Here is a 14,327-nt window from a genome sequence, read left to right as displayed (position 1 = left end):
ATCTGAGAACAGAGCTGTATCACACTTAGAGTAACTTCAGTCTCTAGCAGTAGCCATTTCTTAGTAATGAAAGCACTGAAGAAGCTACAGCTCAGATGGAACAAAGCTCTTCACACTTCATTTGTTTTGCAGAATGACTTTGACTAAAAAAATACAATAAAAAAAGCAGTGAAAGTTTAATAGAGGGCATATCAGCTTGACATACATGAAAATAACTTACATAATTTAACTGATTTCCTTTACAGAAGGAAACTGCAATTGCATAGAGCACGTCCTTTTCCTAAAAGCTATATACATTGACATATGGAAGAAGGCACAGAAGTATTTCTGATAAACAAGTACCATTTAAAATTCCGTTGCAGTAGGTCCCCTTGCATTCATCGGACAGCTTCTACAATTGTTCGTATCAGTCTAACGCTTGTGTTATTTTATGTTAACGTGGTCACACCAGTACGTTGATCCCGTTATGCACAGTAAGCAAGTGGTCTCTAGCTAGTCAGGCATTGCGTAAGCTGTTTAAGGAACTGATCAAAGGTGAATAGCTGCAGTTACCACTCGGGGCCCAAAGAAGGGCCACATTCATGTTGGGGGTGGGGCAGGGAAAAGAAACGAAGGCAACATCTAAACAAAAGGTAAATGCAGCATCACAGGCCTCAGAACAGGACTTGAACTGAATTGTGCTCAGAGCCATTTAAATGGCAGTCTTTTAATCATTTTAATGAAGATAAATGAAACAAAGCCCTTTATATAAACAGTTTATTTACTCTAAACAGCAACACAGACAGAACGCCATATAAACACAAAGGAAGTGATGCAGAATAAGGATGCTGGCTGACTTTGGATCTCAGAGGCTCTTAAGCAATAACAACCTAGTTTCTGAAAGATAGAAAAACAAATTCAGGGAGGGAAGGGGGTGGAGGGCATGATTTTTTTTTTTCATACAGCCAGCTAGAGGCTAAATATAGTTCTAACATTTTAAAGCATGCCTGCATCAGATAGCAAAGTAACTAGAGATACTAGTGAATTTATAGAAGTATAAAAGTTTATAATTTTACAGCAGTTGAAATACTGACATCAATATTAAAATAAAAGCAAGTTTTACATAACAATCAAAAATACAAAAGACTGAAGGAAGAGACCCTGTATGAAAAAACTGGGGGCAATTCAGCAAATTTAGAACTGTATACAAGTGGCGAATATGGAAAATGGCACACATACGACCCCCTCCCCTAAGTGGATATTAATTGTACATAGCAACATTAGATTTTGCAAAAGTTTTGTAAACAAGTTCTTGCCAAACCAATCCCTTCCTTTTTAAGATGCTGCATGACAGATGCTTATGATGGTGCAAACTTCTTGGCTTGTGCTCGAACCCTCTTTTCATATTCCACTCTGTTTTGGCTGAATAGAAGAGAGAGAAAGGATAATTACAGCTTGAGAAATCAAGAGGCCATATTACAGAGTTACTGTTCTATTGCTCTTCAACATGAAACTTAAAGTCATTGCTGAAGGCAAAACCGTTAGATAGGAATTCACTGAACACTACCATATATTTAAGGCTTTTCTGGACCATTACCCTGATAATTTGGAGGGAAGTACAGTATAGTTTAACTAGTTACTTCCCAAACTTCGTCTGTTGTCAGGTGATTGTACTATCTGACCATACCATACCAGTCTCTCTCAGGTTTGTGCCTGCTCTTTCTCTAGGCCAGCTGTACCTTACGTCCAAGCATTCTCACCCATCTGAACAAGTCTTCTACTCCCCATGTTAAGACCTGAGGTCATCAACAATACCAGTATCCTAACGGCACAGAGTGGTTGAGAGCAGTTCACTAACAGTTGGTGGACTTCATATGATTATAAAAGTATCATCTTTACTGCTTTGGGGAGAGAGGGGAAGCGTGCTTTAAGAAACTGGAAAATGGTAACAGTATGGTAGCTTCAGCCTTTATCTCTGCAGACCATGACTCACAGGGTTAGGTTTATCCTGACCTTCAGTTGAAAAAAAGCTAGCTCAGCATTCTGAAAAAAACACTGTACTTCATTAAGACTAGCATACTTGCAACAGATTGATTAAACAAGCAAGTACTACTTCAGGGAACTATGACCAGTCATTAAGCCTCAGACTCAACAAATAAAAGGGCAAGTTCTTTGTTTTCTATTCTTGGACCAATGAGGGATGGTAGTAGCTTAGTAGAGCATCCATTTACATTCAGCACCATATTTTGTATTAGCTGTCAGAAGTGTCAGTCAAGAGCTAAACAAAAATTTGTCACCATTACTCTTGTGCCAAAGGTAGCTTACAGTGACTAGATTTTGCAGACAGCTTTGCAGTAAACTTAACTTACTTTCAGCTATGAAGGCTTGCTGCAGTAAAAAAACAAAAGAGGCAGCAAATTATATCCTCAGAAGTTGACAGTTTCGGGGGAAGAAGAAATGAAGCCCATTTTGGTCACATCCAATGAACAATAACTGGCAAACAGACTGAAAGTACTCTAATTGCTTCTCATAAATTTACAAACTTTATCCTAACATTCTCTTTAAGTTATACGGCATTGTCACATGAGAACACAACCTAGCTGTTAAGTCTTACACCGTCAGAATCCACACAAAAGAATGCCTGCTGTGGCAGACTCTGCATGCCTGCAGCAGGGAGGAAGCAGGTTAGCACATTAGGAGTGCTAGTTACAGAGTGACAGTACCAAAGCAATCCTGAGAATAAGTATTCTTATTGTGAATACAAAGTTTATTCTTGAAGTTTAACAACTTGACTAAAAGACATCTATTTAAACAACACTGCATCTTCCCCAGTATTTATCAACTATGCCAAATTACAGATGCATACACAATCCTGCTCTGTTGAGCAGCTTCTACCAGTTACTCACTAGATAGTAAGACACACACACTCAAGCTGCAGAAATATAGTAACCCATCTGAAATACTATGCATGTCCAAAAGACATGAAGAGGATGAAAGGGACAATATATATATTTGAAGTAACAAAAAGCATATGTTATAGTTTATTCTCAATAGATTTTTTTTCCTACAAGTGCTTACAATAAAGCAGAAACAAGACTAGTGAAGTCTCGGTTTGTACATACATGCATGTGGGAAGTGATAAAACACACAGACTGTATAAAAATATATTATTCCTGCCCCATATTCCCTCAGAGTGGTTTTACCAAGAAAAAAAGTGGGGAGCTGCCTCATCATTACTGGCTCCCAAAGGTCTGGCCACCTAACTGTCCTCCATATGCACTCAGTCCCACCAACTCTTCAGTAGATACTTAAAAAATAACATTGAGTGAAGCCTTATTTTTAACTCTGAGACTACCCGTCCCTATGTTTCCTTTTCACTAAGATCCTACATAGCTTGTATTGTGAAGTCTCATAAAATGCCATTTTTAAAACTTGTCACTCTCCTGGAGAGTGGTTCTTCTCTCCAGAATGGCAATTCTGTACTTCTGTCTTGGTCATTATTCCAGTAGCTGTCAGTGCCAAAAGCATTTGTTTAAAAGTGTTTTGCTCCCCTAAAGATTACAGATCAGCAATCCATTTTTAATGGTGGAAAATTTTTAAGATTAAGCCTCAAAAAAAAAAAAAAGTACTTTTTAGCTCACAACTTAACCACCCTTCCTAACCAATGCAAACTTCATTTGGCTAAAGCCACAAGCTTTCTGTACTTTTTAACCTATTCTTCGGAAGATCTCGTTTTCACAAAGTGCTGCATATTTCCTACAGCAATCACAGCTCTCCTTCATCCTTCAGGCACGAGTGCTTATAGGTACCCACTACTGCATGCAAGTAAGTTACTCCTATACTGATGAATGGTACTTGTTGCCTAATTCAGTCTCCCCTATCACTGGTCTCATGAAATCATTGTCGCATCTCTACTCAGCCTTTAGGGGAAAGGATTCTATGTTGGTCTAGAACCAGGATGAGAATCATGGTCTAACTGAAGGAGTCTTTGCACTTTATCACAGTTGCGATGCTATTAAAAGCTCCACTAGCCTAATAACTGTGAAGTTGCTGTTTTGTCCAAGCTTAGCACACGCTAGGCATCTCTGCAGTATACACTCATGAAGGTAAGAAAATTCCTCTGATCATTCCTAAGCACGTTATAAGTAGCAGAAAGCTATAGGCAACATGACAGCTTTAAAGCTGATACACAAAGATACTTACCAGTAAATTGTGTAAGCCTCTGCTTGAGCTGGGTCTTGAATATTTGGTTCATTTAGAAGTTCCTGTATTCCTAACAAGATCTGTAGAAAAAGGAACAGAAGTAACATAAGCGTGGGTATTACTAAGAGACATTCAATTAAAAAACTCTTAGAAACCAACTCTAGAAACACACAGTGAACCTCTTACATTCACATCAGATAAGCAAAGCAAATAAAAGGGCTAAGAATATGTTTTAGTACAATTAATGACCTGTTTAATTGTGATTGCTGGCCTCCAGTCCTTGTCCTCCTCTAAGATGGAGAGACACACCGTTCCTGAAGGATACACGTTTGGGTGGAATAATGGCGGTTCAAATTTACCTGATGAAGAAGAGATAATTACTTGCATGCAGCACTAAGAGTAAGATCAGAGAGTTAGTTTAGATCAGTGGGGGGGGGGGGGGGAAAAAAAAAACAACAAACCAACAAACCTGGCCAGAGACACCCCACACACACCCCCCTAAAACAAACCCTGCACAGATTTCTGGAATTATTAATACTGGTTTTCTTCCCGGCTCAGCCTACAGCTAAAGCAGGAACTCCACTGCATCTGTGATATCAAACCAGGTAATGTAACACCATCACTGTGACCAGGTATCTTCTGTTTGGATATTGTACCAAAAAAAGAATAAATCCATGTTTTGGAGCAAGTTGATGAAACGGTTAAAGTTGATGGAACTTTTAAAATTATTTTTGCTAAGTTTGTGCCTTCTGAGTTCTTGGCTTAGAAGACCAACCTAACAAGTAAGAACACATGAAGGGACTTGATCTAACCATGCCTGCCTATTAGTTTCCAAAGAGTGATCAAGTAGTAAACACTTCAAGTGGTGCTTTTGTCAAACTATGAGGAAAGCCACACAGCAATCCTCCTCCCCTCCCAATTTTGTTATATTGAACACTTCACTTATTCCATCACAGCTTTCTAAATGCAAGGGCGGGGGGAAGAAAAAAGCAGCTTTCCTTTAAAAAAATCTGTAAGAAACTAATAAACCATTCATAGAAGCTCATAGAGGAGTTTAACACTGTTCTAATAAACCATGGGTTAAAGTAATTTTACTTACATTTAGGGGGTGAGGAAGGATAGTCATCCTTGAAAAGCATCCGTAGTTTAAATAAGCCTCCTTCCCATGGTGTCTATAAAAAGTTATGGCAGAGTTTAAATTACAGCAAGGATAAGTCAAACTTGTGGGAAAAAAGCTTATCACTAATACAGTTTTTCAGGCAAAGCACAAAACATCATTGTGCTACACAGCAGAAAATGCTGTTTAGACTGAGACAAGTTATCCTACCTATGTAAGGAGCTGAAGAAAGAAAACTCTGCTTTTCCACTTCCTTACTGCTAGTAAGTGTTGCTGAGTCAGAGCCAGGATCATTGTCGATCTCCATACACAACTAAAATTTCCATAGTACACAGAAGAACAGAATACTTCCAAAATTTTACATGATACATGTGCAATGAGAAAGGGGTCATTATATTCCCAGTTAAAATAAGTCTGAGAAGATAGGATATGGATACACCCCTTTAGCACGTGGATGTAAATGGCTTCTATTTGCCTCACAAGAATGTAGCTAATAAAACCAAAAATGAACAAAAAAATTTGGACAGCACTATAGTACTGGTACAGTTAATAGGAGAGTCACTAGTCTAATGCTATCTGCATCTGGTAGCAAGTAGTGTCACAGATTCCATCTTTTTATGTAACAGAAATTCTAAGCCGCTTTTTATCCCCATCAGAAACTGGGAAAAGCACTGGTAAGAGCAGTTCCCATGCTACAGAGCAGACCAAATAAGACAGCACTACTCAAAACATCTAGCAAAGGACAGAAAGCCCGTCTCCAATATATACTTCCTTGTCATCTTACTTGGAAATGAGGGAAAAAAAGCAGATCTTCTGACAAACTGAATTCTGGTAAGAAGTACAGAAATACAGGAAAGTTTATATATATATATATATAAAATTCAGACCACTTATTTGTAACTTGCCCTTGCTAGGAAAATGTTGCAACAGAATTAAGTGTTGTGTTCATTCTTTAAAACAAACTGGAATAAAGATGGTCTCACATCTTAACAGCATGAATAATCAAGTCTTATCCTCAAGGACAGACAGGTATGTTTGAAGACCACCTTCGGAGGAAATCCCTAATTCTTTCTTACCTGAATTATGTGATTTTCAGCAGAAAGAGAAAGCAAAGAGGGGGGAAAAAAAAAAAAAAACACAAAACCAAAAAAACCACCCACCCCAAAAGTGTTATGGAATCCTAAGATAACCATGTTTTAAAAAGCAAGCAATTTGATTACATTTGCTATAGTCTATTTAAAGAACTTCTTCTGAACAGCTCTAATCAGTCGTCAACAACTAGAAATAATCTGTTCTCCCTATGTTCTCAGAGGAGACAAACTTGTCCTTTTTAGAAGAGCGTTTGGATAGAATAAACTTTTCCTGTTTTGTTTGCTTTCAGTCATAGGGGAAGACAAACAGCTTTTAATCATTTCTTCAGGTAGAACACCAGAACAGTCAACAAAGTTTTTACCGTCTTTGTGACAGAGCAACATAACCTTATGAATGAAAGACAGCAGACACTCAAAAGCTCTACTAAGATACTAGTACAACAGCAGTATCAGCAGTATCGATGCGTGTTACTGGACAGGTTGCAGATGTTAACTACCTACACTTTGACTTGAAGAACAAGTGATTTGCTGTCAAAAAGTGATCAAAGATATCCAACCCAGGACTAACATCAGTTTACTTCAGTTTTTGATCTGGCTGACAAGAAAGCATTTCGGTGGTTTCAACCACTCCTGTGTCTCAGGAGCAGCAGTGCAGTACAGCATGCCTCCAAACACAAAGGCAAGAGAACAACTGGTTGGTCTGGTAGAGATGAGCAAGGCATGGTGCTTCTTGTTAAAGAGACAGCATTTTTACACAAGTAAAAACCATGATTTTTAAAATAAATCTCTACTGGGAATTGCATGAGCATAACTGATCTTTTCCTGGTGTGATGTGTTTTCTAAGAAGCAAACAGTTGGCTTCAAGGGTCCAGTGCACTCCATTTTGTGGTTTACAAAACTTTAAAGCAGTAGCATGAAGATTTTACAGAAGTATTTAAAGTGACATCTCAATAAGGTACATAATTGGCTATTATGAGGGATAATCTTGTTTTGGCAGAACACAAGGGGACAAGTTTTTCCTTACGTAGTTAAATTATTTTTAAGTGCTTCTTAAAAAACTCACTTGAGCTGTGCTGACAACTGCCACAGTATTGAGCTGTTACAACAAAACGGCAATGCCACGTTCAGCATTAAACTGAGGCAGTAGTACAGAACCTGCAGGTTTTGCCTACATACTTCTCAGAATTTAGGAAACGAAATCTTAAGCAAGTTGGCAAGAGGCAGTAGAACAGGCAAAGCAACAAAAGAAATACCACATCCAATGCAAAACACTAAAGACCCATAAGAATGAAAACCACTAAGTAAAAGTATTATCTCAGAAGAAACAACTGCATCAAATTAATTCAAGAACTATCTCTACATGCTAAGTAACATCTTGAAAAAGAGAAAGAAGAATCTGCTCAGAATGAGATGTTGTAATGACAGAGTACAAAAATCGAAGAAGTTTCATGCATTAATTACTATTTCCACTTGAAAGTCTGCATTTGTTCTATCCCCTAGAACCAGATCAAGCTGAATAAAAATAAACAATTCTGGTCTCTACAGACTACTTATTTTCCCTTGTTATTTTAAGGAAAGGGACACAGAAGCACAAGTGAAATCAGACAAAAAGAAAGAATTTTAGAGAGTTCTACTCTTGTTTCCCCAATAAAAAAAGAGAAATTCCATAAAATGGAGAGCAATGAAATTCCATGTTGGTAACGCAGAATTATTTTCCATGAAATTCAAAAAGTTAAAAACAGTGTTACAGCACTTTTCTAGGACTGAAGAGTCCTGTTTTGTGGACAAAAAAAGGTATCAGCAGTTAACCAGCTGAAGCAACATTTTGGTAGTATTAATTTTCATGCTTTAGGGCTTAAACCAGCATTTAGTAAGAACAGAAGTCACAATAAACCCTGTCATAAAGCAGAAGACGACAATCTTAAAGTTTGCTTAATGCAGAATTCTTACACACTCCTCTGAAAACTTAAGGTGGTCAGTGCTAACAGTTGAACAGGCTCATGGTGTATTTTGTCCACTACTATTCTTAGCCCACTCCACCTGGATTCTAAGGCTGCAGCATGATCCAAGCATTTCTATTAAACTACATGTAAGTCATACTGTCAGTTGTCAGTGTAAAGCATGAGCAGGCTTATGTCACTTTTAGCCGTGAGATGTTAAGAAAACGGTAAGTCTTACCCCTTTCTTTCCTGGAATAGCACACTCCCAGTTCATTAGATTCATTGTGCCATCTGGATTTTTTGTAGGTACTGCTACAAATCCCTGAATTAAGGCAAAAAGCCAAAGGGTGAGGATTTCAGAAGATGTACTTAGAATACTTCATTACATACTTTATCGTTACACAGAGTTATTTCTTTTTGCCACACAGTTTTAAGCACCTTTTTAATTTAAAAAAATAATTTTTTTTTTTAAAAAAACCCACATCAGAGTAAAGAAAAAAAATCATCAGAACACCATAACTGCAGAGTCAGAATCTGACAGTCCTCATACTTACAAATGGATGATCTTTTCTCCAGGCTTTTCTCTCCTGTGCAAGTCTGCTAAGAGCTATGCCAGACATATTCAGAACCCTTCTAAAACAAAGATAACTGCTTTTAGTATAAACTTTTACTTACAGTGTAAACAACACATTATATTATCTGTTTATAAGCCCTGCTAACTCAGGAAATATTTTGGCCTCTGATTTTTACTACTATAGCCAAAACACACATTTCCGTACACCCTCAGAAGGTAACATCAAGAATAACATCGTTTCCCCATGTCAACAACCTCTTAGTGACTGGACGTGACCTACAAAATATTATCCTCACCCTGTGTTTTATATTTGAACCATATCTTGGAAATGACTGACAGTAGCTTGACAACAGAAACACTATTAGTAATGGGAAAAGTGCTCAGACTTCCTACTTGTGCAACTGACAAGTACAAGTACATACCTATCTCCTACTACACCACAAAAGGTACGGCTTGCTCCTGTGGGCAAACACCTGTACTGCTCCTCTTTCTGGCAAACAGGGGAATAAGAAATGTTATTTTTGTCCTATAAACTCCCATTGAAAGCCAGTATTCTACACGAAAATCACCACGGCCACAGAATTTAACAAAGTCACCTCAGTTTTGCAGTGATGCCACTATACAACTTCTAGACAGCATCAGGAACAGACAGCAATCCAGAACTGAGCTAAGGAAGAGCCAGCAGCCCACTCATTCCACAAGGCAGGTTTTCAACTCCAGTATAAACTAACTGCATCCTCTACCTGCACCTTCCCTGCCTCAGTAACAGCCAAGCATGGTGACTGAGACTGCAGAAGAAACACATAAAGCCCAGGTCGCTACTGCATACGATGCAAGAACAGTTCTAGACACGATGGTTGCAACAGAGCAGTGCTTTCAAATTCAGGGGAGGATTCTCCATTCACCCAGAACAGTAGTCAAAGCAAGCGTTTATTTCTCATTCTCAAACTGTATCTAAACTCAGGGTTTCACTAGCCACATGCTCAAAACCAACTCCAGTGAAGGTTTTTAATCTTCCTCCCTACTGCACTTCTACCAATTTTAAGTAAGATACTTGATACTTGGCAGTTGGAGAAGCCAGGCCTATTTGTTCTCAACTCCGTAAGTAGCTAACAGGCCTTTATGACAGCCAGGAGAGTACAATTCTTCCACTAAACAAGCTCACAAAATTAATGAAAGGAGTGTTACCACTCTGTTAAAACAAACATTTAAACACTGGTTAAGAATTATGCAAAATTTGCATTCCATTAATATCTAGATTACTTGTAAGAGTATTGCCATCTACTACTATTAACAATATGAATTGCAGCTCACAAAGATTCTTGTTTAAAAAAAAATCTCACATGCTCATGCTATGCCCTTTAGCATGATGTTCACACTAGGAAGATTTACCAGGCACAGGCCTATTCCATGTAAGATAGGTAGACATGTTCATTTCATGTTCATCTGCTCTACCCTTTAAAGATTAGAAGACAGCATGCTCCCAATTTAAGTATTTACACATCATCAAAAGTGGCTTAGCAGTGCAGCACCAGATTAATAGTTTTACTGCAGTTCCTAGGACAGCTGGCATTTCATATCCCTCCTCCTAGCTTTTTTTCAAAGTCAGTTTTTTATGGATGGCCATAATCCATAATTTCAACTTCAGCTAGCAAGTAAATTCAGATAAAACTTTTTAAAAACACTCAGTAAACACGCACGCAAAAATTCCTATATTCAGTCCAATATTCCCCTAGTATTCCCAACACATGCATCTGTATCTTGGTTATGTCAGAAGATTTGCAGGACTTAACACAAACTGTACATACCACTTCAGATTTTAGTCCGTTCACACACAGGAGATGTGGAGCCACTGAAAAAATACCATCAGAACAAAAAAGCCTCTCCCTTAATCAAATTATACAGGGAATAATTTTAAATATTTTGTGAGCCTATGCTCTTGGCAACAGATGTAAATAAATTAGTGAATATACGGCAGAATTTCAGTTGTGCTGTTAGTACCTGGTGGTCCACTGTAATAATACTAACCTCACCATAATCGTTTGAGAAAATTGAGAAAACCATTCAAATATTCTTAGACAGTTTAGTAACTCAGCTACCTTTTCTGCCAAGAAACATATTACAGGATGCTTTCAAACACATGAATTATATTTCCTGTGGCTAACAGCCAATTAATTACATGCACCCCAAGGGAAATGCCAACTTCTCACAGGGCATATAAACAATGTATGTCCTACAGAACACCACCAATCCAATGAGTTCTCAACAGAGGAACCCAAGCTTTCAGGCTCTATATCCTGTTTGCTTTTGCAACAGGTTATGCACTATACTGTGTCCCAGTAAATTAAAATTTTCTTACGTTCTACAAACACCTTTTCAAATCTTGAGGCATTTGACTTAGTTAAGTACTAACAAACGACACCCAAAATTTCAGTGTACATGGTCTCCACAGGCTTCAGTTACCCCGACAGGGGCAGACAAGCATCTAAAACCTCATCACAAACTACTACCAAGTAGAGATTACAGACAAAGACGACTGAAAGCCTACTTCAAAAATTAAGATCCAGTTAGGTAAGCACCTCGCAAAAGCAAATCAAGCTATTAACAAATTGCCAAATATACTCTCTAGCAGGTCTTCAGTAAAATAATTTTAGTTCTGCTGGAGGCTGACACAGGGCAAACAGAGATTGATTACATTAGTATATATTTCGATCTCAGAAATTATGGAGTAGCAGGAAGGAGTGAGATACTAAATGGGTATTAAACCTGAAGATATCATATTCTCACTGGTACTTTTACCTTCTTCAATAATTTACATGCATGGTTTGTTTCGGGTTTTTTCCTCCCTCTCCTTTGGAATAGTAGCTTGCCTGAATATCCGTATGTTAACTTTAGCTCTTGTAAGCTTCTGAAATACCCCACAAATGCAAGACTTCTCAATTAACATGAAGTAGTTAAAATAAAAAACAAACCATCCCCACAAACACCACACACATCACCAAAACTACACAAACAAACAAAAAACTCCAAACACCCCAGTTCTTAGGATTTTAATTTGTTCTCTTCACCCGAGAAATTTACTGCTAACGAACAGAACTGAAGTCCCAACATATTTTTGCACTACATCACTGGAGAGAACACAAATTTTTGCACCAGGGGAAGTGTATCAACCTTATCTTGCAGGGGTCACACAAGCCTAAGAGACCAGTCTTCACATTTTGTTTGGTTTTAATCTCCCCAAAGACACCTTGACATTAAGAGGTAGCAACGTCCCTTTTACAGCTATCAACTAATTACAAAATTAACAAAAACTTCCAAATTTACTCAGTAGCTTGCCTCTACCACTATTACTACTACCTGTTTTGGAAAAAAGGACAAAACCAAACCAACTCACAGGCAAAGACTTCGTGTTCCCCTACAGATCACTTTACCCGGGGTGGAGGGAGAACTTATTTCCAAACACAAATAGCAGGTCTGGCAAAGAAGCATTCCTGTGCCACAGAACAGCAGTAACACCCGCAGTTCTGACCCATGATAAGTCTCTAAATACATCAACACCATGCTCTTTAAGTCTCAAGAACTTTCAATAGGTCTTATTAATGCCAAAGAGCAAGAAAAAAAACATTAGGATTGTTAGCCGCACATTTTTACTGTGCAAGTTAAATACTGACACAGGAAGAAGTTATCAGTTGGAATAGTTTGCCCCAAAACAACACAAATTTTACTTTTCAGAAAGGTGGAGTAGGCCAAGGGCTGAGGTTTAATCCAAGTATGCTAACTCTGGACTGGAACGGAATGCCTCCTCCTGCCTGCGGCGTGAGAAAGGTGGAAGAGGCGGTACTCGGCGAGCGGCTAGCCGAGCCACAAGGATAACAACAAAAGGAACCGCACGGCAGCGGGTCTCGGTGCCCGATCGGCCAAGTAACTTGGCCAGGAGCAGCCGCGGCAGGGCCGAGCGCTGCCTGTGCCGCCGCCGAAGGCCGCTGGTCTCGCGGGCTCCGCGAAGGGGCCGGGGCCGGCGTCCGAGGCCTGCACAAGGCACCCCGGCGCCCGCTCGCTGGCTCCCGGGCAAGTACTCGTCGGGGCGGGGACCGCTTCGCGCAGGCCCGGTGGCACCCAGACCTCCTCGGCCAACTCGGCCGGCGGCGACCGAGACCTCCGGAGACGGGCCGCGGGAGGCGCAGCGCCCACCTCATGCCGGCAACGGTGCGCTGAGGCCCGGCCGCGCGGCCGCGGCAGGAGCCGCCAGGCCCACGCACCCCGCCGCGGCCCGTCCCTTCGCGCCGCGGGCGGCGAGCGCCAGCCCGGCCCCTCTCGCTCAAGGGCCGGGGCCGCCCGCGCGCCGCGCCAGGCCCCGCCGCCCCAGGCCCTTCGCCCGGCCAGGCCTCACCGTGATCGGCCGCAGCACCCGCGCGTGTCCCGGATTGAAGCGGCAGCGAATGACCCGGATGTTCCCGGCTCGGCTCCCCCCCCTTTGTCTCTGGTCCGGAGTTTCCCTCCCTCCCTCTCTCTCCTGGGCGCGCAGCGCGGCAGCGCCTTGTGTCCCTCGGCCCGACCCGTCCGCGCCGCCACACGGACGCGGGTCGATCCTGCGCGCGATCCGTCCGCCAGGCTCTGCGCACCCCCGCGCCACAGGACCCAGAGGTGCCCGCGCACCGCCTGAGCGCGGGGCGGGACGGCGGCGGGGCCCCTTCAGCCCAGCCGCTCCCTCGCGGGCCCGGGCGCAGCGTTACCTCGGGCGCTGAGGAGCCGCCCGCGCCCTGCAAAGCTCGGCTCCGTCGACGGGCGCTCGCGCGGGTCTACCAGGCCGCGCCGGCCCCGAGACGCGCTCGAGTCTGGCCGAGCCCCGCCCCCCGCGCCCAGCCGGGCCTCTGATTGGTGGACGGGGGCGCGGCCCCTGGCGGCGGCTGCGCAGGTGATAGGCAGGCGGGAGAGCCTGTCAGAGGCAGCGGGGGGCGGCCCCCCCGAGCTTCTCCCCGGCTGGCGCCGCCCCGGGACGGAAGGAGGCCAGGGGGGCGGGGCCGCCGCTGGCGCGCGGCTGTCCGGGGCGCGGAGGCTTCCTCCGGTGTGTGCTTGGCCCGAGTCCGCGTTGGTGTTACCTGGTTTGGGGAGGCAGCTTTGTTCCCTGGGGGTTGTTTCCCGTTGGTTTGGGGTTTGTGTGCGTGTGTGGGGTTGGGTTTGGTTTCTAAGAATGGCGTGTAGCGGCATATAGGGTACAAATCACATTCTGCTCCCGTCATTGAATTACTTTTCTAATTTTAATGAAACATAAGAAATTTCAGTCCCGAAACTTCCACTTGGTCACACCTTGCACTGGTCTGTGTTAATGTTTCTTGAACTGTGTTCTATGTAGTACTAAAGTTCAGAATGGTTTCTCTTCTTGGGAACTCCAGAATTAACTATTTCAATAAATAATCACTTAG

General features: G+C 41.8%; 1 protein-coding gene across 6 annotated transcripts; it reads right to left on the bottom strand.

Moving 5' to 3' along the window:
* Positions 1–752: 752 nt before the first annotated feature.
* Positions 753–13,741, bottom strand: UBE2I (ubiquitin conjugating enzyme E2 I). Of its 6 annotated transcripts, none has more exons than XM_074919332.1 (7): positions 13,638–13,741; positions 8,885–8,963; positions 8,569–8,652; positions 5,282–5,354; positions 4,432–4,541; positions 4,183–4,262; positions 753–1,401 (listed from the first exon to the last, which is right to left on the bottom strand). In XM_074919332.1, exons 2-7 carry the CDS (start codon positions 8,948–8,950, stop codon positions 1,338–1,340), a joined length of 477 nt encoding a protein of 158 aa, XP_074775433.1. In that variant the 5' UTR covers positions 8,951–8,963; positions 13,638–13,741; the 3' UTR covers positions 753–1,337. The 6 variants fall into 6 exon arrangements, with proteins under 6 accessions (XP_074775433.1, XP_074775437.1, XP_074775434.1 ...); XM_074919336.1 differs by having other exon boundaries at positions 8,885–8,960; positions 13,638–13,723; XM_074919333.1 differs by lacking the exon at positions 13,638–13,741 and adding an exon at positions 13,295–13,344 and having other exon boundaries at positions 8,885–8,960.
* Positions 13,742–14,327: the final 586 nt, after the last annotated feature.

This window comes from Athene noctua, chromosome 15 (assembly GCF_965140245.1).
Source record: "Athene noctua chromosome 15, bAthNoc1.hap1.1, whole genome shotgun sequence".
Classification (NCBI taxonomy): domain Eukaryota; kingdom Metazoa; phylum Chordata; class Aves; order Strigiformes; family Strigidae; genus Athene; species Athene noctua.
The sequence above is the reverse complement of the archived record's forward strand: the minus strand, read 5'-3'. Positions and strand labels throughout refer to the sequence as shown.

Bases quoted from the DNA above. Each gene is read 5' to 3' on its own strand.
- UBE2I (XM_074919332.1), bottom strand. From the start codon at position 8,950: ATGTCTGGCATAGCTCTTAGCAGACTTGCACAGGAGAGAAAAGCCTGG. The intron at 5,355-8,568 runs GTAAGACTTACC...AACTTTTTATAG, and splicing joins CTATTCCAGGAAAGAAAGGG to ACACCATGGGAAGGAGGCTT. The intron at 4,542-5,281 runs GTAAGTAAAATT...CTTCTTCATCAG, and splicing joins TCCTTCCTCACCCCCTAAAT to GTAAATTTGAACCGCCATTA.